General features: G+C 37.2%; 1 protein-coding gene across 4 annotated transcripts in view; it reads left to right on the top strand.

Moving 5' to 3' along the window:
• Window positions 1–2,569: 2,569 nt before the first annotated feature.
• The window catches only part of abcc4 (ATP-binding cassette, sub-family C (CFTR/MRP), member 4), a 53,076-nt gene continuing 32,520 nt past the window's right edge, over window positions 2,570–23,125 (top strand). The window contains exons 1-7 of one of the 4 annotated variants that reach the window (XM_053498068.1): window positions 2,570–3,031; window positions 3,652–3,762; window positions 9,417–9,537; window positions 13,831–14,055; window positions 14,187–14,276; window positions 20,163–20,326; window positions 22,013–22,138. In XM_053498068.1, the coding sequence (XP_053354043.1) occupies window positions 2,958–3,031; window positions 3,652–3,762; window positions 9,417–9,537; window positions 13,831–14,055; window positions 14,187–14,276; window positions 20,163–20,326; window positions 22,013–22,138 (911 nt within the window). In that variant the 5' untranslated portion in view covers window positions 2,570–2,957. Of the gene's footprint in view, window positions 3,032–3,330; window positions 3,487–3,651; window positions 3,763–9,416; window positions 9,538–13,830; window positions 14,056–14,161; window positions 14,277–20,162; window positions 20,327–22,012; window positions 22,139–23,125 lie in introns of those variants that run through there. The other 3 variants (XM_053498069.1, XM_053498071.1, XM_053498070.1) reach the window with 3 other exon arrangements.

Raw genomic sequence — 23,125 nt, forward strand, 5'->3', positions numbered from 1 at the left:
AACAGCTGTCAGCATCAGCCAAGGCCAGGATCGTCTTCATGGTAAAGTGGAACCGTCCCCAGTCACCACACATACCAAGCAGACAACACAGGGCCAAGCAACGACATCTCCAACCAGAACCGGGTCACCAGGAGGTGTCAGAAAGGTCCAGTGGACAGACGGGGTCTGGATCACTGTCAGCTCAGGAGCGACATGTGTAGCTCAACAGAGAGAGAGAGAGAGGAAAAGAGAGGACAGAGGGAGCAGAAGAGAAGGAGAAATAAGTTGATAAGTTAAGTGATAAACACTGAGTCATGAACATTAATTGGAAGGCTATTCCATAACTTTGGGGCTTTGTAAGAAAAAGCTCTGCCCCCTGCTGTAGTTTTCATAATACGGAGTACTGACAAGCAGCCTGCATCCTTTGATTGAAGTAGCGTGGCGGCTCGTAAGACACTAGCAGTTTACATTAGCAGACACTGCAGCACAAGACCATTTAATGCTTTGTACATGCAAAATTTGAAATGGGAGGCAATGCAGTGTGGATATGTGCTCATATCTTCTGGTTCTAGTGAGGACTCTCACTGCTGCATTCTGGACTAACTGAAGCTTGTTTATACCCCTAACTGAACAACCAGACAGTAAGGTGTTACAATAGTCCAACCTAGAGGTAATAAAAGCATGAACTAATTTTTCTGCACTGTTTCGTTTAGTGACAATATAGTCCTTATCTTGGCTGAGAGATTTCTGTGATGAAAAAATGTTATCCTGGTAAAATTATCTACATGAGTTTCAAATGAAAAACTGTCATCTATAATCACACCAAGGTCTTTTACTGTTGCACTTCATGGAACAAAGAGGCCATCCAAAGTTATAATGTGATTTCTTCTGGCTGCATAAGGTCCTATGACTAGAACTTCTGTCTTGTCAGGATTAAGCAGAAGGAGGTTAATAAACATCCACTTTCTTATGTCTTTCACACATTTCTCAACTTTATTAAGCTGTTTTTTCTCAACTGTTTTACTGAGACAGTAACTGTCTGTAAGATCTGAACCTGGAGACGGTCGTTCCCTTTATTCCTACAACATTTTTTAAAATGTGATAGAGAATAAAATGGTGTCAAAAGCTGAACTGAGGTCAAGTAACACAAGCACAGTGACACAACTCTGATCAGAGGCCAATAGGAGGTCATTTACTACGCTAACATGTGCCATCTCTGTCCTGTGATGAGGCCTACATCCTGACTCATACAGTTCATGTATGCTATTTTTATGTACTGTAAATATGAACACAGCTGCTGTGCTACTCTTTTTTCCAGAATCTTAGAGATAAAGGGGAGGTCAGAAAATATTGAGCCATCAGGAGGAATGGTTTCCGATATTTTGTAATGTGTTGCAGACCTCTACACACTTTCTTGAATCACTTTTGATGGGGGAGTAAAAACTCCACACCTACTGTAGAACACCCCACAAGACCAGCTGTTTTGAAAATGATCTGATCCAATCATCTAGTCATCACAATTTGGCCATGTCAAGGTGAAGTCAAGATGTTTTGAACTTTATGTATATGTTGGTTAACCCTTTCTATGCTTTAGATGATTTGTTTGTGTGTGTCTGTGATTATGTTAAATAAATTGGTGGCCAGCTGAAACATGTTAATCACAGCAGTATTTATCCAGTAGAAGGCTCGTTACTATTTGTTTAGTTAAATCCAAGTGGTGCTTTTTTTTGGCCAAGCACTGTACAAGTTAGGGCTGGGGAAATTAACATGTTAATGCCAGGAATAAAGGGGGATTGTTAACCACTTTAAAAACTATGTCATTAATGCAGCGTTATAGGCGGTATGATGGCTTAGTTGTTATTAGCTCTCCAGGGTCTTGGTTTGATTCGCCTTTGGTCTGTGGTCATGGAGTTTGCTACAGTATTGTCCCTGTGCATGGTGGGTTTCCTCCAAGTACTCTGGTTTCCTCCGACAGTCAAAAGACATGCAAATTAGGCTAATCAGTGTTCCAAAATTGTCTGTAGTGTGTGAATGAGCGCAGGTGCCCTGTGATGGATTGGGCGGATTCATGGCCCAAGTCTTTTGGAATAATTCCTCCTGATATTACTTTGGACTTGCTTAAGTGTATTCTTGCAGAAGTTAGTAATTATATGTCACAAGTTATAGTTAAAGTTTTAAACTTCATAATAAATGATTGTATTGAATTCTATTTTATTATTTTTAATATATATATATAAATTCATTTAAGCACTCTGGTCATGTGAGTTGCACGTGACGTTAGGAGTCACATAATATCACATAATTTGAGTGCTCACGAATTAATATATCACAAAACCACAGGGTGCTAAGGAGTCTTTTACTTCGAGCTAGGACACTGGTTTTAACTGCCAGTGTGCTTCCGTTTTGTGATAAAGCCCCTGGATCAGCCTCTGTCTGAAGTACAGTGCAGAGTGATCAGGAAGTGCTTTGTGTTGTCTGGCCTTATAATTTTGTCACTCTGATCCTCGGCTGCTGTATGTACAGTATACTGTACACTATATAACGTAAGTAACGTAGCAGTAACGTACTGTAGCTGGACTGTGTAGTGACGTCAATTATAACGTGTTAATCCCGCCCGCGCAAACCGCGCGTGTTTAATATTACGCGCGTGACATTCTGCGTGTTTAATATTACGTGATTTACACAATCAATGGATTACCACTGTTACAATATCTGTAAGACTTTAGTTAAGATGCTCTCTGTTTGCGAAATATGTCAACCAATGGCTGCGCCGTCGTCACGGGTGAACTGGGCGTTTACTTAAAGCGAAGCCGCGGAGTCTCCACAGCGGTCACCTGGTCGCTATTACGCGCGTGCATGTGTGATACTGAAGTTACACAAGCGGTGAGGAGGGTGTTTTCCCCGAGTGGAAGCCTGCACGAGGAGAACAGGACTACTGTGTATATCTGAATATCAAGAAAGTCAATACGAAGTCGTTCATGGAGCCAGTAGGGAAAGATGCCAGGACTAATCCGGCTGCTTCCGCAAATATATTCTCTCAGATACTTTTCTGGTAAGTATGCTAGTACGGTAGATTTGGGGGATCTTTAAGGGTTACTGTCATTCATCTCGGCTCTGCTCCAGACACGTTTCTGGAGGTCTGTTTAGATTAAACCGGCTGGACTGGACGGATGACAGAAGCGCTGTACTGTTCTCGCTTTGGTCCGAGTTCACTGTGATGTCTTACTGTTTTAAAGTGGTTAACTCAAAGTTATAGAAGGAAATCAGCAAATGTACATTTGTATTATAGAATGGTGGCAGTTAATGTCTGTTTTAATACAATGTTTCTTTTCCGAAGGTTCTTTTGATCTGAGTTAAACGATCGCGTGTCTCGTGCAGCAGCGAGTGTCCCCGTCTCGGGATCTGTCTGTTAGTTATTGTCTCGATCTGTTTTCTTTGGCCAGAAACTTTAACAGCTCCGACTCGCACACCCTTTTCCTTTTGGCCTTGGTATTAAAGACCTCCAGGGTGAATGAAGGTTTTTAAATAGATCCAAACTCTTGAGTTTCCTGTAAACCTTGGGTTTGTCACACACATAATGTTTTCAGCTTTGTTTTTACATTATTCTTGTTTAGGTTCTGTAATCTAATTAGCAACATTTTCATGTTTTTTCTCATTTCCCCTTTTGTCCAGCTGGTTAAATCCTCTATTTCGCATTGGATACAGAAGAAGACTTGAGGAAGATGATATGTATAAACTCCTTCCTGAGGACAGCTCCAATAAACTCGGCGAGGAACTTCAGTGGTATGTACTGTAAAAGGCATAAACTTAATGTCCCATGCAACCTTTAGTACAGGTTTTGAGTCACCAAAGTTTTATTTATTGATGAATATGTCCATACTTGTCTAATATGCCTAATTTCTTTACTGTATGTATGACGAAAGAAAATATGAAGGGGCAATGGTTGAGAAGAAAAATACATGGAAGAAAAAAAAGGCCATAAGATTTTATTTATTTTTTATTTTTTGCCAGGAGTGAGAGTATATCTCAGTGTAAGAAAAGTCACTGCTTAACAATCTCTAAAGTCACGTCTTTGAATTGTTTTTTTATTAGTTACTTTTTGTTTTGCGTATTTCTTGGTAAATTACTTTTATGAACCATATTTATTTATCAGTGCCCAAATAAGAATTGTGTGTTTTTCTACAACTTCTGTAAACAAACAAGCAGGCGTAGTAAATGACAACAACAAGAAAATGCACAACAGATTTAAATATGTAGACAATTAAAATAAAAAAATAAAATAAAATAACAAGAACAGAGAAAAGAAAAATCAAGTACACCAGATCATTTAATAACATGTAGCCTGTAACTTTAAGTATTGGTGCCATTGTGAAAATTTTGGCCTACTCATCTTTATAACATTGCTTCAGTTAATATATGTTTGAGGGTAAGTGTGCTCACTTATGCACAGCTCTCTAAAGATTCCACAATGTCGTTATAAGGTCTGGACTTTAACCTGGCCAATAGCACTTTGATTCTTTAGTTTTTTATATAAACACAAGTTGCCTCTAGATCACATAATGTATTTTTTTTTTTGTCTTTTGAATTTTCAAGAATGCTGCCTCTGTAAAGGATTAGCGATTGTATTGAAGGATCTCCAATAACAATGCTTCTCACTATAGAATATAATTTTTTTTTACATTTTTAAAGGATGGCCTTATAAACATTCCCAGATTAAGCAGCAGCAACAGTTGCTTCTCTGAGATCATAACTGCTGTTCTTTGGTCTTTACATGATGCATGAAACCTACTGTACACTCAATGGGTATAAAATAATAAACTGCAAAAAGTTCAGCTGTCACAGCTGTCATATTAATATTTACTAATGTTAAACCAAGTTTCTTAAGGTTAAGTTAATATTTTTGGGGGGAAAATATGTGTTAAAATCCGTTGTGGGTTTTATTGTTGTCATTGACTTAAATTATTTGTTTGTTTATTGATGGTGAGGACCAAAATGTTATTATAGGCCTTGATGATAAATATATAAAATTGAAAAAAGGGTTTCATAACATAATAATCAGCCATAATAATAAAACCACCTACACCTCTAAAGGTGTGCTGTGGCATCTGGTACCAAAACATCAGCTGTTATTTTTTTTTTATAGGTTGCCAGGTAGGGCCTCCATGGATCAGACTTGTTTGTCTAGTACATCCCACAGAGACTGAAATGGATTGTTGTTAATGATTGTTTAAGTAGGTAGTACTTCCACATGAATACCAGGCCCCAAGTCTTTCCATCCAAACAATGTCTAGAGCTTGATGCTGTCTCTTCCCATAGTACATCCTGGTGCTAGCTCTTCTCTAGATAAGTGATGCATCGGCACGCAGCTATCCATGTGATGTTAAACCATGATATCCTGACTTATCTGACCAGGATGAGACCATGCAGACTTGACCTTTGCATTCCACACACATCAGCCTTTATTTATCAGACATTAGCTTAATATATCAGACTCCATGAGAGGTGGCACTGTAATGAGATAGCATTGGTAACTCAACTATTCAAATATTAGCCCTCTAAAAAAATTTCACTGGCAAGTGGTTTTATGGCTAATCGGTCTACAGACACGTTGTTATACAACAACAGAAAGTGATTTAAAATCTTGTTTCAGTGCAGAAGGAATGCAAGAAAACTAGATCGCTGTTAACTAGATCGCAGTTTAGGATTTATATTAATAAAAAAGTCTCCAGGAAGAAATATAATAAGAGACGAGTGTTGCTCTTGCATATTAAAACCGTACACTTTGTCCTTTGCGTATAATTTCTGAAAAGCCGTTAGTAGTTTTATTAGCGGATGCTTTTTACTTTTACTCCACTACATCCTACTACAAATATTTGTACTGTACTTTCTATTGTACTACATTGGTATAATGCATTGGATTACATAACCATAATGGTGTGTAGTATTTGAAGTGGTCATATCTTCACCTGCTGACATTATAAGTAATTGTATGATTTGCATTCCTTCTGTAAATAGTCAACCATATAGCATGTGTTTGAAATCAGAAGCAGAGGTGGTTTTAGCTAAGAAACAAAGAGCACATTCACAATCTGGAAGCAGGACAAGAGAGAGAAATTTGAGGGAGTTGAAACGTAAATGGAGGACTTCCATTTCACTTAAGTAATATTTTACCATTACTTTAAATCAAGTACAAGATTTGTGTACTTTGTCCTGCACTATGAAATGTAATGTCCACTAAGTTTATGTTTACTTAAAATTACTGTATGATCAGAGTAAATAACTAGTTCGGAATCCATTTTTCTTCAGATTTTAACAATTGGAAGATAAAAATTATGTAGCCTTAATAATTAGCGCGAATTCAGTAAAAAAAAAAAAGGGATTCAATTTAGTCCCATTTTAGCATACACTGCAACAGAGTACTTTTTCGCTCATCATAATTCTCATAATTGAATATCCTCCCCTTTCAATTGTATGTGTTTTTGTGTAAAAACAAAAAATAATCTGATCATAACTGCTCTCTGCTTTAGGCAAATATAACCTCAGACGAACAATAATGTTTTTTTTTCATCGTGTCATTATTTATTTAACAAAAATTAGGCGAAAAAGAAAAACATGTGAGCAAAACTAGCTCCTCCCACGATTCACTAGCTTGTAGATCCAGCTTTACCAACAATAACTTGATGTAATCTTTTCCTGTATGACTTTATCAGCCTATCCATGGAGGAATTTTGGCCCATTGTTCTTTACAACATTGCTTCAGTTCATTGAGGTTTTTGGGCATTCGTTTATGCACAGCTTTTGTAACGTTGGTCTGGACTTTGACTAGGCCATTCAACAGCCTTGATGCATTTATTTTGTTAGCCATTCTGATATAGATTTACCAGTGTGCTTTGGCTTATTGTCATATTTAAAGACCCAATTTTGACCAGGCTTTAGCTGTCAGACAGATGGCCTCACATTTGCCTTTGTAGTATTCTGGTAAACAAAGGAGTTTGTGGTCAACTGAATGACTGCAAGGTGGCCAGATCCTGTGGGTGCAAAATAAGCCCAAACAACTTCAATTTGGTCTCATTTGTCCATAAGACATTGTTCCAGAAGTTGTTTGGGCTTGATGCTTGGGCTTGTGAAGCTGTCAAGCACAGTCGTGGAGGGGTGATTATTTGGGCTTATTTTCCACCAAAAAAGGAGATCAAAGGCTCTGTATTTTTAAGTTATGGTGACTGTGAAGGCACAGTGAACTTCAAGCAAATTCAAGAAACCAGTTTAAGATTACTTTAGCTTTGTGACATGGTGTGTTATGCTGTGGTTAGGACATGGCCAGCAGCAATACTCAAGTAGGCTGTGACATTTAAATATGCTCAATCGGTACCCAAAATGTGCCAAGCAAATATTTCCCACACCAATATTTAAATTAAAATTAAAATTTGATTTGTCACATACACAGTCATACACAGTACTATAGGTACGCAGTACCTCTATCTGTATTCTTACACGACTGCCAGTGACCTTAAAAAAATAAAAGCTCATACATAAGAAAATAAGTATAAATTAAAGAAATACATTAAGAATAAAATTAACTAGTAAAATATGCTGTACAGAAAATATACTGTAATAAAAGAAATACATTAGAAAATAAGATAACCTTAGTGAAATGAGAACAAAATATCAATATAACAGATATAGAAATATAGAAAAGAAAAATAGAAATAGAAATTTGTTAAAACAGAAATTTAAAAGTTTGAAATGGCCGGGTTGTGCATAAAAAGTGACTTCGTAAAGTTACTTATTTAAAGTGTTTTGTGCAGTGGTCCCTAGATGAAAATATGAAAATATAAAAATATGAAAATATATAAAAAAAATATGAAAATATAAATATGTAGTGCAAAGTGTGCATGAATGTGTCCAAAGTGGCCATGGATGCCCAGTCAGTGTTGGATGTTGCAAAAAGACGGTATTAGTCCTGTGTCGTGTTGTGATTGAGAGACCTTATCGCATGCGGGAAGAAGCTCCTCCTCAGTCTCTCTGTGTTGGCCCTCAGGGAGTCGAATCGCTTCCCAGACCGCAACAGAGAGAACAGTTCATTGTTGGGATGGCTGAGGTCCTTTACTATCCTCCTGGCCTTGGTCCAGCACCGCTTGGTGTAGATTGAGTGCAGGTCAGGGAGCTCGGTGCGGATGATGCGCTCAGCTGATCGCACCACCCTCTGTAGAGCTCGTCTGTCCTGCATGGTGCTGTTTCCAAACCAGGTCGTGATGTTTCCCGTCAGGATGCTCTCTATGGTGCAGGAGTAGAAATTCCTAGGCACCTTGGAGGGCAGATGGAGTCTCTCAAGCGTCCTAGGTAGCAGAGACGCTGCAAGGTCTTTTTCACCCTGGTGTTGATGTGACAGGACCATGATAGGTCCTGCGTGATGTGAACATTGAGGTATCGAAAGCTGTCCACTCTCTCCACTGGGCTGCTGTTGATGAGGAGCCAGTTTAAACTGTTGACACGAGGTAGGGTGGATGCATGCTTTCATGTTGTTTTCCCTCCAAATTCTGAGGTTACCCTCGGATGTGGCAGCAGAAATTAAGTCTTATCAGACCAGTCTTTTCAATCTTCTGTTATCCAATTTAGATGAGCCAATATGAATTGTAGCCTCACAGTTTCCTGTTTTTAGCTGACAGGTATGGCATCCAGCGTAGTCACTGGTAATACAAAAATTATTAAAATTATTCATTATCTGTTAAAATGCAGTGCTTATTAGGGATACACTAATAAAGCTTTAAATGCATAAATACTTATTTAAATTTATATCTGGGATTTTTCTTTCTGTAATGCGGCTTTATGACAACATCCATTGAAAGTGCTACAGTAAATTGCATCGATTATAAAAACCCAGTTGTGTGTTACCTTATTTACAGAGATCTCTCATTTTTTTTAAACCTCCTGGACAGTGTACACAGGGCACAAAACGACTCCACTACCTTATATAAAATCACACCTATACCGAGAGCCTGTAGCAGCAGACTTTGTACAGCCACAAAAAAGGTCTATAATAATAAGGTTGAAGATATGAGTGGACTTAAGTTTACAAATAGTTGTTACTGGATAACCATCTGCATTGACCCAGGGGTGCTATAAAGCAGTAGTGCTTTGTAAAGTTCATATCTGGTGCACAGCTCAATGTGTAGTGAAAAGTCAGGCAATTTTTGTATGATGTGATAAAACAAGTTTTTACTGTGGTTGTGCTGAATTTTTTACTGTAAAGAGATCAAAACCTAACATAAAGCCATGGTCATTATTAATGAGGTATAAATGTTGGGAAGTGTTTGAGTGCTACCTTTAAATTTCTACCTTAATGGGAGTGTGCTTTTTAAAAAACTGCATAATGTTCAAACATAACAAAACATAATAATAATAATAATAATAATAATATCTGTATCTTTGTCTCTTAGCTATTGGGACCATGAAGTGGCGATGGCGTCTAAAGAGCTTCGAGCTCCTAAACTTACCAAAGCCATTATCAAGTGTTATTGGAAGTCATATACCATCTTGGGGATATTCACCTTTGTTGAGGTACACATAGCATTTTTTTTTCAGCATAAGGAACCATAAATCTTGGACACAGTTGCCATAGTGTTATATTGGGCATAGGCTAATACAGTGGAACCTCGGATTACGAGTAACGCGGTTTACAAGTGTTCCGAAAGACGAGCAAAGATTTTTAATAAATTTTGACTTAAAAAATGAGAGTTGTCGTGGTTTACGAGCTCCGAGTATCATGTATAACGCATGCGCTTCTTGTTTTGACACCGAGCGTCGCGTCATCACAACTGAGCCAACGTTTTTTCTCTCTCTGGCGCTGCGGGTATTCATCTCCCCTGCTGGGTCTTAGTGCTCGTCTCTTACTGGTATAATCAATCCGTGTGTGTGTGTTTTTTTCTCTTGCACTGCAGAGTGTGTGTGTGTTATGTGTGTGTGCGCATAATTTGACACCGCGCCTGTTCAAACACAAACAGACACGCTCTCTTTTTCTCTCCCCTTTACTGTGTGTGTCAGTTTTTGAGTGTGTGTGTTATGTGTGTGCGCGCGCATAATTTGACACCGTGCCAGTTCATCTCTCTCTCTCTCTCTCGCCTTTAATGTGTTTGTGTGCGTGTGTTTGTGTGTGAAACAGAGAGGGGGTGCTTCACTCACACACAACCGGCACGGTGTCAAATTACGCTCACGCACACACAAAACGGTAATAATAAATGGAAACACTTATTGGTCAGGATTTATTTTTACTTTTTTTAAGGTAACATGCATGTTCATTTGTTTTATTTTTACTTTATATTTTGTGTTAATTATTTTTTTGTATTTCTTTCTTTGAGCTGTGGAACGAATAATTTTAATTTCCATTATTTCTTATGGGAAATGTGCTTTGATTTACGAGTGTTTTGGAATACGGGCCCGCTTCCGGAACGAATTATGCTCGTAATCCGAGGTTCCATTGTATTGGTATTTTAGCTGCCTACCATTGTAAAATTAAGTTGATATTAAATCATGAATTTATTGAGACTATGAGATTGGAAAAGTTTAAGCATTAATATGAGGGTATTTACATTAAATTCAGGTGAACAGTGTAGGCATTACAGGACATTACCAGACAGGACATTACAAGGAAATTTTAAATTAAAACCCTATTTTGTTTTGACCCCTTTTTTAATAGTCAAAAGTATGTTATTATTTTATTTTTTTAAGGAAAAAAACTTTTTTTTACCTACAATCACAAATGTAAACATCTGGTACTAGGACTTTAACTGGGACTGTGTGCTGTAGTCAGATGAGACTAAGATTGAGCTTTTTGGCAACAAACACTCTAATTGGTTCTGTCATAAAACAAAAGATGAGTAACTACCTAAGAGAGCACGCAGGATGATTAAGAACGATTGTGCAAAGAGGAATAGTCAAAGATCCCTCTATCTGTATTCTCCAATCTTGAAAATGTTATAGGAGCAGATTAACTGCGCTCTTGTTGGCAAAAGGAGGTTGTACGAAGTAATAACATCAGGGGTGCCAATACTGTAGGCCTGGAGCCTACAGTATCCCAGGAGACTTGGGGCATGAGGGGGGTATACCCTGGACAGGGTGCCAATTCATTGCAGGGCACACACATACACTCACACACTTTTTTTCACACACTATGGGCAATTTGGGAATGCCAATTAGCCAAATTTGCAGATCTATCGACTGTGGGAGGAAACCGGAGTACCCGGGGAAAACCCACCAAGCACAAGGACATGCAAACTCCATGCACACAGAGACGGGAATCGAGCCTGGCCAGGAATTGAACCCACACCCTGGAGGTGCAAGATGACAGTGCTAACCATTACACCACCGTGCTGCCCCTCAGTGAGAACCATTATCCATAAATGGAAAAAACTTGCAACAGTGATAAACTTTCCCAGAAGTGGCCGGCCTACCAAAATTACTCCAAGAGCACAATGACGACTCATCCAGGAGCTCACAAAACAACCCAGAACAGCATCTAAAGAACTGCAGGCCTTATTTGTCTCAGTTAAGGTCAGTGTTCACGATTCAACAATGAAAAAGACACTGGGCAAAAATGGAATCCAAGGGAGACACAAAGGCTTGATTTCCCAAAAAAAAAAAAATGTATAGCCAAGACCTTTGGGCAAATATTCTATGGACTAATGAGACAAAAGTTACAATTAATTAAAAATAACAGCATTTTATAAAAAGAACATCATACCAACAGTCAAACAAGTGGTGTAAGTGTGATGGTCTGGGGCTTGTTTGCAGTTTTAGGACCTGGGCAACCTGCCTTAATTGATAAAACAATAAATTCTGTGCTCTAACAGGGAATTCTGAAAGCGAATGTCTAGTCATCAGTTCAAGTGCACTTTGGTTATGCAGCAAGACAATAATCTGAAACATACCAATCAGTCCACCTATGAATGGCTAAAAACAAACAAATTAAGGTTTTACATTGGCCTAGTCAAAGTCCAGACCTGAATGTGATCAAGATGACCATAAACAGGCCATTCATTTATAAAAAACCTTCAAATGTAGCCAAATTAAAACAATTCTGCGAAAGGCCTGGTAGGTATGGACAGATTTTTCCCCTTAATAAATGACATTTATTTTGTATTTACAGTACTTGGATTATCTTGACTAATATTAAAATTTGTTTGATAATTGTTTGAATGTGACATCGCAATCATTTAAGGGTAACATCTTTCAAAAAAAAAAAAAATGGCACGGGTAGCTCTTGGGCTTCCTTTTTTGGGACGGTCCTAATGAGAGCCAGTTTTGTCATTAGCTATTGATGATTTTGGCGACTTCACTTGGGGAAACAAAGTTCTTGAAATTTTTGTAAAAATTGACAAAAGGAAGGCTGTAAAAGTGACCATTAATGCTGATGACACAGGTTTAAATAACATGTTTTAGAAGCAAAGAAAGACCACACCCTTGTTTTAAGTATATGTGGGCTCACTATCTAAAACAACAGCTTTCCAAAGAAGACTGGTAACTGGCTACCGTTCATCTCTCCGAATGTATCTGTTTGGCACAGAACACTGGTTTTCTCCAAAGCATGCCTCAGTATCTCTCTTGTTTGGTTAATTTGGTTATTAAGTGTGCGCTTGGTTTCCTGACTCATCGGTCTGGTCTCATCATGTCTTATATGACCTTTTCCGTAACTACTACTCCACTATGTGTTTAATATTAAAAGAAAAGATCATATTAAATATCATTAATACCTGTATAAGACGATATGCCAAAAATTATAGAAAGTGATGAGTTTAAGTTTATAAACTTAACCATTTAAGATCCCTAAATAGGTTATCATTTGATTAGAGCAAGGTATAGGTTTGGGACATCATTTTTAGAAGTTTCTTGGATGCAAAGCAAGATTACTTATTACCGAAGTACACCATGTCCTCTGTGGAGCATGGTTAAGTAAGCATCATGTCATGTGCTTGTTACCTTTTTTGGCACATAGCCTTGTTGTGGAGCTGAAGGTGTAGAAATATTTCCCTTTCTTGCATGGTTAATAACCCAAAGTGCAAATAGAAGTCAACAATTGCTTCAGAAGAGGAAGATCGAAGTTTTTGGGTGGACCAATTAGAGCCCAGATCTAAACCCTATTAAAAACATGTGACTTTATAGAGGGACTTTCCACAGGCGATTCTCAAGCATTTTTCCAAGAAGGAGTGGAATAAAATAGGCAACTCAAGATGGAAACCTGCACAATGCTCTGACCTCAACCCCACTTGACATGTTTATAATGAATCTGAATCCTGACTGCATCCCAATCCTTCTAGTACAGCATTAGTTTCTGATCTCTTGTAGCTAACTTGACACAAATCCAACAGCCATGATCCAAAATTTAACAGGGATCCTTCCCAGAAGAGTAAAGGTTATTGTGAGAGCAAATGTACATCTACAATATAACAGGATCTTTAACAACTCCAATTTGGAGATAGGTGGTATCCACATACTATTATACTGTATATTAATCTAGTGTATATTAGAGAAAGATTATTTTTATTGCTTACATCACAAAAACCTGCAGTTTTTATCAGTGGTGATCCCTTCAAAATAGAGAGGGAGGGGAATCACATGTAAAAGTGCTGTACATTTTTCAGTGTTTTCCCTGTTTGGATGTAAATACCCTCAAATAGAAAAAGAAAATAATTTCATCTCCAAGGTACTGTGGTAGACATCTGAAATAACAATAACTTTGTCATCGTACAAAGTTTTATGAACCTGATTGCATCCTAACATTATTTACTGTATTGTGTCATTAAAAAACTACTACAAATCATGAGCAGTTGGTTAAATGATATTGTTCTGTTTTTACAGGAATTTATTAAGTTGGTTCAGCCTGTGTTTCTGGGGAAACTTATTCAGTATTTTGAGAACTATGATCCAGATAACATTGACGCACTTCATGAGGCCTATGGCTATGCTGCTGGGGTGTCTGTCTCCACGCTGGTCCTCGCGTTAATGCACCACCTCTATTTCTTCCATGTCCTGAGAGCTGGCATGAGATTTCGCGTCGCCATGTGTCACATGATTTATAAGAAGGTCTGTATTTCTATGGGGCAGTCATCACATCACAGAATAGACAGTGATGATTTCTATTCTAAAGTTTTGTTCCTCTGTTTTATATGTTGAACATGATGCTATAAAGGAGTCTTTTAAAAAAAATCTTTCAGGCATTGTGCCTTAATAGCGTTGCTATGGGAAAGACCACTACAGGACAGACTGTCAACCTTTTATCCAATGACGTCCACAAATTTGATGAGGTAAGTACATAATCTTGATTTGAACATACAGTGCTTTAAAAAAGTATTCACATCCCTTGAACTTTTCCACATTTTGTCACGCTACAACCACAAAACGTAAATGTATTTTATTGGTATTTTAATGTGACAGACCGCCACAAAGTGACACAAAGTCAGTCTGAAGTGAAAGGAAAATGATTAATGGTTTTCAAAATGTTTTGCAAAGAAAAATGTGAAAAGTGTGGTGTGTGTTTGTATTTAGCCCCGTTTACTCTTATACCCCTAACTTAAATTGAGTGGAACAAATTGTCTTCAGAAGTCACCTAATTAGTCCACCTGTGTGTAAATTGAGGAGGCTCTGTACGTCCAACAGATTCAACTGGAAGGGAAAAAACATGGAATTGCTTAATGTTGCGGGGAAAACAAAAAATCAACAACAGCAACAACAAATTAGTCCCAATTAGTACTTTGTAGCTCCTCCCTGGGCTTTAATAAAAATTTCAGTGTACAAAATTTCACAATATATGTATGCATAGATCATTAAAATAATAATTGCCATCTCACCTCGTTGTTTACCTGACATGCAACTCCATGTCATAAATAAGTGGGTAATTTAATTGTTTTAATTATTAGAATAGCACCAGACAAAGGTTTCAGCATCTCCTTGGCCAATGAAGATTCTTGATTTATTACTGACTATCACATTCATCCAGTTATCTACACTCCATGACCACTTCTCTTAAGCCCACTTTTTAGGTGTTAGTGCTGGCAGTTGTCTGTGTGTCCGGTTCTGCTATAAACATCAACTCCTGTTTCTGCCTATTTGCCTTTTCACATTCTATTCACAACTTCTTTGAAACCATTCTTGGGAATTTGACGAAACCTTCACAGAACCTTAGGAAAGAAACACTAGCTATTTAATTTTCTACTAATTTGATCGATTTTTTTTTCAAGACTCACTGTTTTTGTTGTGTGCATTATCTATTTTCAAGGCTTATTGCATTGCATACTCATGTTTTCCTTTTCACAGCCTTCCCGTTTTGTTTATACCAGCAACAAATTTTAGACACAACTATGTAGGACCAACCAATGTATTTCTTTCTTGGTGGAGTTTTGCAGGTTACAATGAGCAGTTTTCTTGTTGGGGATTATTTCCTTTTTGTTAGCCCAATCCAACACCTTGTTAAGGTGTGTAAGCACTTTTTAGCACTTTTTTTAAACTGCAGACTAAATGCCACTTTAGACATGTGTTAGTATTTATTTTAGAAATAAAGTAACAATTTCACTACTAAATCTGAAATAAAATTGCCATAACTTATTTTTTGTGCATGTGAGAATTATATTTCACAGAGGCAGAATGTTGTGTGAATGTTGTTTACTTATGTACTGTAGCCTGCCTTGTTGCCGTTTGTAAAGCACACAGTGGCTTATCACGAACACCTGTTTGGTCATGTGACCTAATGTTATGAATTAATGTTATCTTGATTTTATGGCTGGATTCATACATTTCCATGTGGTGACTTGCCCCGTTAATTTTCAGAGGGTGACCTTAGACATAGTCAGGCGTATGCGGCTGACTTTGTTCCACTTTTGTTTGAAACATATGAGCACTTTTGTGGTGCTAAAAGTAAAAAAAAAACAATAATCGAATTCTGAAGCATGCACACAGGTGCCAACCAATTAAATGGCTTCCTGTAAATCTCCTGAAGGAACAGCAATGCGAGTGTCAACTAATCAGATTGCTTTATGCAAATGTTGAAAGGGCATGGAAAGGATTTTTGGTGTTGCAAAACATGAATGAGATCATTTTGGCACTCAGAATTCACTCTGTACTGTAAAAGCAGACGTTTGCCTACTGGGACGCCATCCAAAGGAATCGTGTTTGCAGAAGCATTGATGAATCATGTAGGCAAATTCTGTAGTTGTGGAGTTTTTGTTTTTACCACGTACCTTTAGCTTAGTCTAGCTGACACGTTAATGCACCATCTTACACAGTTTGAATGTAATCAGCTGTATTAAAGCACAAAGTTGTGGAGTTTATTCCTTTTAGTAGTGCATAGAGTAAGTGTGTCATGTTACTGCACAGAAACGTTTATAAAGCATTAAGTAACTGTAATGCCATTGATCTTAATGTAGAGATCTTAAATTATAATTTAGGTAGCAAATGTATGCATCCTGTATGAAAAGTCATAATGTGAGTAGGCTCTGCATTTACACAATAACTGATATAAATAACTAACCCCTAATTTGAAAACGCCAGTTAATCTAATCTCCTGACTATGTTAGGAAACCGGAGTACTTGGAGGAAACCCACCAAGCATGGGGAAAACATGCAAACTCCATACACACAGCCCCCAAGCCGGGACTTGAACCCGGACCCTGGAGGTGCAAGGTGACAATTCTAACCACTACGCCCTCAGCAAACTTAATAATTATAAAAATAAGGTAACATTTGTAAACAATATGTCAACCTTAGGTTGAGTCGTGGCTTTATTGTTAGCACTGTTGTCCTGCACCTCCAGGGTTCGGGTTTGATTCCCACCTTGGGAGTTTACATGTTCTTCGTGTGTTTGGTGGATTTTCTCTGGATACTTTGTTTTTTTCCCACAGTTCAAATATGTTCAGGTTAGGCTAACTGGCGTTCACAAATTGCCCATAGTATGTGAAGTGTGTGTGTGTGAACCCTGCGATAAATTGCCACCCTGTCCTTGAATGATGCAGCTAAACAGATATAAAAAAGGTTATCACTGTGCTTTACTCATACTCATTCAAAAAATTATATATACCCACTTAGGGTGCTATAATACATTAATTTGCCTCTTGGCTTAAATTTCCTTTTTTTTTAATTGCTTGGCCAAAAAAGGGGTACCATTTCAGAAGGGTCAAATTATTGGGCTGCGTCAAGCAAAGAAAACAACTAAGAGATTTAAAATTACTGTAATTTTGTTAAGAACCCTTAAACACATTATTAAAACCTAAAAGAATGGTGGAGAACCCTTTATCCATTTTAAAAGAGGATTTTGTGAAAGAAATGTGGGTGGAATAAAAATCATGAATGAAGAGCACTTAAATATTTTAAATTGCATAGTGAAAATCAATGTTACCCACAGCATGTTTAATACTGAATGTAAGAGCATTTCCATACACATACAGTACATTGTGATGAAAGCTTGCAGGATTGGGATTAAACAGATGTGTTTTCATAAGAAAACCACTTGTTTGTGAGACTACTCAGAAAAAAGGCTTTAAGTCACTAGGAGTGAAAGATTAAATAAAAATGAAAAAATCATATGGTCTGATGATTTCAGATTGACCCTATGCTAGACCCCATCATGCATAGTGGCCATTATACAGGATTCTGGAGGCAGTGTGTCATGATCTGGGGTGGCTTCAGTTGGTCAGGTCTAGTCTTAGCAACGTTATGTGGAAATAAAATAAGCTGAATGTACTGAATGATCAGGTTATCACATTAATGGAGTTTTCTTTCCTAATATAACAGGTGTATTCCAAGACTCAAATTATAAATGAGTAGTTCTGAAGGCCTGAGGAAACATTTTCACACATGAATCACTGCATTGTGTGCTGAAATCACAGCTAAAAGTGATTGAGTGATTTGATATGAATAAGTGTTAATATGAAACCTTTTTCATTTGGCGAGGCGGTGTTATTTCTTTTGCGTAAAATATTATTTCCCAAATATTTTTTGTTTAATTAAAATATGCATGTACAGTATGACAGTTGAGCAATTTGCTAACAAAAACTTAATGCTCAGGAAACAAATAAACTTTTTCACTCAGGGAAATAGCAAAGCATGCATGGGCATGTGTGGCCATTGGCACCTTTTTATACCCATAGTACTGTATATACTCAATAGAATGCACATGTGCAAAGACACCAAGTGCAGCCAAACACAGATGTGCTTTTGTTGTCGATGATGGAATTTTGCTGTAGGCTCCAGTAGGATTAGATTTTATATGCTGTGCTTTTTATCCAATTTTTTTTAAATATTTTTAATTTTGACCGTTTTCAGTATTTGTCGTTACATCTCTTTTTGTTGGAGTTATCATGTGGTTATCTTTACATAGGAATATTTCACAAGTTCTGCACAATTAACCACATAAAAATTCCAATCACATTTTGAACCTATGCAATTATTTACTCACAAAATGCTGCAATTTATTACAGGTAATATGCACATAGAGTGTGACGCACAAAGTTTGTCATAATTTTATTTCAGGATCTGTAAAAGTTTATTATTATAATATATTTTTTAAATAATTCTGATTTAATAAATAAATTTAAAAAAGCGAACATTCTCTTATTAAGATCATTTTTTGCTGTTAACCTAGATAAATATATGGTACATGGAACATTTAATTGTTACATGGTCCATTAAATATTGCAATCACAAAATGTTTTAAAATAATGGAATGTGTTGTGTTGTGTCCAGATTTTCGTCTTTAAGGAATTGCAAAGAATTTCTTTGCTCTGCGCCATATTTGAGTACATCTATGGTTGCAGAAGGCATCTCATGAGAAGAAGACCACAAATTACTGTTTTTTTTAAGACCTCCGAGACAGGATTGTATAAAATTTTGTACAAAATAAGAAAAAAATCCAGAAAATCACATTTTCCACCATAAGTTGCAAATAAATTCTTCAAAAATCCTACAATGTGATTTTCTGGATTTTTTTTATTTTGTCTCTCATAGTTGAAGTATACCTATAATGAAAATTACAGGCCCCTCTCATCTTTTTAAGTGGGAGAACTTGCACAATTGATGGCTGACTAAATACTTTTTTGCCCCACTGTAGTTGTTTCAGAAAATCCAAGTTCTTGAGCCTAGTTTGCCAAAATCCTGCCACCCCGTGTCTTTTTTTTTTTTTACACTTTTCTCACACTTTTGCTTCAAGTCAAGTAGAGTTTTTTTCATTTTCAAAAGAAAAATTTCATTTTTAAAGAAATTGTATCGCCTTGTATGCCCGTAATGTTGGTATTTGAGGGTATTTTGTTTTCTCTTTAGATCCTGCCACAGCCTTTGAATTCGCCGTTCCAAGCATTTTTTAAAAAGAGTTTTTGATCATTGTCTTGTTTGCAGGACTCGGTTTAGGCGTACCTTAAGGTGCTGGAGGTGGTCTCACATTTGTCCCAAAAATATTCTGGTATTGAGTGAACTTTTCTCCAGTTCTCCAGGGGCTGCGGCTAAAAAAAGGCCAAATCATCGCTCCTGCATCGTCATGCTGACTGTTATGGGGTGTTTACACTTAATGATCCACTATGTCTGGTTTTTGTCATACTTGGCATTGTACATAATGTCCAAGCCATGGACCCATAAGTCCAAAGGTTATCATCCAGAGTTTTTAAGTTGGTTGGAATAAATTTAGTTTAACCTGAATTGAGATGCCATATGTTTTTTTTTGTTTTCTTTGAAGGGGCTTTTTCCAACCACCCATCCATGAAAACAATACTTGTTGAGCCTTTTTCTGATAAACGCCTGTAGCTCTCATGGTGTAGCTTTTGTTTTTATTTTTTTTTTTCCTGTATTTCTTGCGTGTTGCATGGCTGTACATTAAACTGAATGTTATGGGGTTATACGTGTTTAAAAAGTTCTCTGTTCATAAGCAATCCTATTCACTGTAGAATGGTTAATTTTTAATTGTAAAGACCATCTTATAACCTTTCGCAATTTGATGGGGAGTAACTATTACTTATCTGAGGACATGGCTAATGTTTTTTCTTTCTGGCATGATAATGAGACACACACTTGAGTGCTCCAGAACACCACACTGCTAAAATTTTGATTTTATGGAAGTAGTCAAATTTTTTATTTTATTTTTTTTTCAATTCCATGACTGCAGATGATTTTTTTGGCTGAGTTCTATTAATAAGCACTACCTTATTTTTCAGGTTACAATTTTCTTGCACTTCCTGTGGGTGGGGCCACTGCAAGCTATTGCTGTCGTTGGCCTTCTGTGGCAGGAGATTGGACCTTCATGCTTGGCGGGAATGGCAGTGCTCATTTTTCTGATGCCCCTGCAAACCCTATTTGGGAAACTTTTCTCCAAATTCAGGTGTGTAACCACCAACACAGTGTCTTTCACATAAACATTTTGGGGAAAAAATGTCAATTGCAATAAATATTACTTATGGATTCGTTGTAGGCAAGGCCAGGTTATTCCAGACCAGCTGTTTCTGCACTCAGAAAGTATTGAAATTTCAAGGCCACTGCTTTTATTCTTGCTATGTGCTGTTGACATTTGGGTTTGAGATTAAAAGTTGAATAAGTGACGAGGGATCAGAATGTCAGCTTTTATTTACTAATATTTCCTGACACATCTATGTCTAGATGTGTTAAACAACAAAATATGTCACCAGTATTTGAACATACGTATAGAGATAAAATAAACAACACTTTATATTTGGTCCAATTTTGCTTGCTTGCAATAACTGCTTCAAGCTCACACCCCAGGCATGTCCAAACTTGCCTTCTTCGCTTGGGATGTTTTTTTTAGGCTTGTACCACAATGTTCTTTAATTGTTTCTTTCGTGGGTTTCTCATTTTAGTCCCTCTTTAGAAGGTGAACTGCATGCTTAATTATTCTGGGGATTGACGACTGGTATGCAGCCACTTTCTTTTTTCACCTGATGAAGTTATTTCATATATATAGGGTTCGTGCCCCAGCATCGCCACTGTTGAGCCCTTGACCCTGTTGAGCCCTTAACCCTATCTTTCTCCACACTTTTTTCCATCACTTGTGGAGGCGCTACCCATCTTGGTTTAATCCATTCATAAAATGTTGTGTCTTATTACTGTATTTCTTTGAAATTTGTAATTTTCATTTTTACTGCTGATGAGAGATTTGCATATTGCGATATGTCCTCTATACAGTATGTTTGCTTTCAAAGTCTGATAGCCTTCACCCATGCCTAGTATTAGATGTTGGCTGCCTTGGTGTTTTGGTGTTTTTCTACTCTCTAAATGTCATTAACTGCTGTTGCTTGATGTCAGCAAGTAAAAGCAGGTTAAGTTGTGTGTGCAAACTTGGCAGTGTACTGTATTTCTGTCTAGTGTGTATTGTAGTAAAGTAAGAGTGAAATCCAGCAATGAAATACATCCCAGATTTCTTTAGTCTAGCACTCATATTCCATGAGGAAATATTCCCTAAATTTGAAAAAAAAGTATAAATCAGTTAGTGTATAAATCTTTCTCTGGAATTCTTCACCTTTATTTTAATGACTCATTTTATATTTTTTGCTTCAGTTTTATTTTATTTTATTTTAATATAATAATCAGCACTCATTGTCTATACCACTTTATCCTATATACAGGGTTGTGGGGGCCTGAAGCCTATCCCAGGAGACTTATGGTATGAGGCGGGGAACACCCTGGAAAGGGTGCCAATTCATTGCAAGGCGCACACATTCACATACACACTCACACACACTACGGCCAATCTGGGAACGCCAGTTAGCCTTATCTGCATGGTTTTGGACTGTGGGAGGAAAGTAGAGAACCCGGAGCAAATCTAAGTTATGGGTGTTGGTGTGAAATGACTAAGTTGTACAGAAGTTTCATTAAATTTGTGAGTTTAACTGAAATACACAAGTTTAACTCTCAGTCAATCGTTGTGTAGATTTACACAAACCCAAGGATACATGAGTATTTAACCTTTTGACTTGCATTTTGAATGTCAAGTCAGTTTAATTACATTTGTGTGAATAATAAAAAAAAAGATTTGCATCTCTCTTTCTTCCAGGAATAAGACTGCAGTCCTTACTGACAGTAGAATACGCACAATGAATGAAGTGGTGTCTGGAATTCGAATTATTAAGATGTATGCATGGGAAAAGCCATTTGCAGCATTGATCAACAACATCAGGAAGTAAGTTGCAGAACGTTTTATATTCTAATCATCTGGTTTAAAATATATAATATTATAATAATTAAGTAAAGTACAGTCTCTCCATACCTATGATGACAAACTGAGTGCCTTAACACCTCCGTTATATTGTGTAGATTCCCATTATGCTCTGACTTGTGGTATCTTGCACATTAGCAACCAATCCTTTAAGTCCTTTAAGTTGCCAGGCAGGGTCTTAATGGATCAGACGTGTTTGTCTAGCACATCCCTTGTTTAGCACTGACATGACAAATAAAAAAATGAATTTGAGTTTGCTTGCTGCCTCATATAATACCTGGCCCAAAAAAATTGGGCTCTATTTCATTCAGTTACCTTTACCCTTGATTACAGCACACAATGTTTAGGCCAGTTATTGTATGAAAACTATTCCTCATGCTCCCAGAACCACTCTTTCATAGTTTGTGTCCTGAAATATGCTTCGTCCAACAGGGAATAAAAGCCCCAGTGATGTGATAACCTGTTCATTCAGTACATCCTGGTCATCAGCTGACCTGGGAGGTTTGTACAGTGGCAACTATGCATGATAGGTGCATTGCAACATGAGCTTCTATTTTTACCCTGACATTTGGAATAGGGTCAGTCTAAACTTATCAAACTATATGACCTTTTCTATTGCTACAAAGTACAATCTTTATGCTCCCTATCAAATTGAAGCATTTTTTTCTGATTTTTTGAACAGTTTGTGGACAGCTGTTTAGTCCCAATCCTGTGAGTTCTCTGTGCATTTTGTGCATATGTAAATGCTTTTCCCATGCAAATTTAGCAAGTGTTTAAGTGATCTCCATTCACGATTTTTTTCTGACCACATTTTTTCTACAAAATTAATGGGTCAGCACTATTCTTTCAGGTTTAGATAATGTGTTGTAACAGGTTCTTCAACCAGTTCCAGTAATTTAAAATCTCCTTCGTTTTTTTTTTTTTTTTTTGCTTGATGTGTTTTCCACACTA

The sequence above is a fragment of the Clarias gariepinus genome, chromosome 6 (genome assembly GCF_024256425.1).
Source record: "Clarias gariepinus isolate MV-2021 ecotype Netherlands chromosome 6, CGAR_prim_01v2, whole genome shotgun sequence".
NCBI classification, from domain to species: Eukaryota; Metazoa; Chordata; class Actinopteri; order Siluriformes; family Clariidae; genus Clarias; species Clarias gariepinus.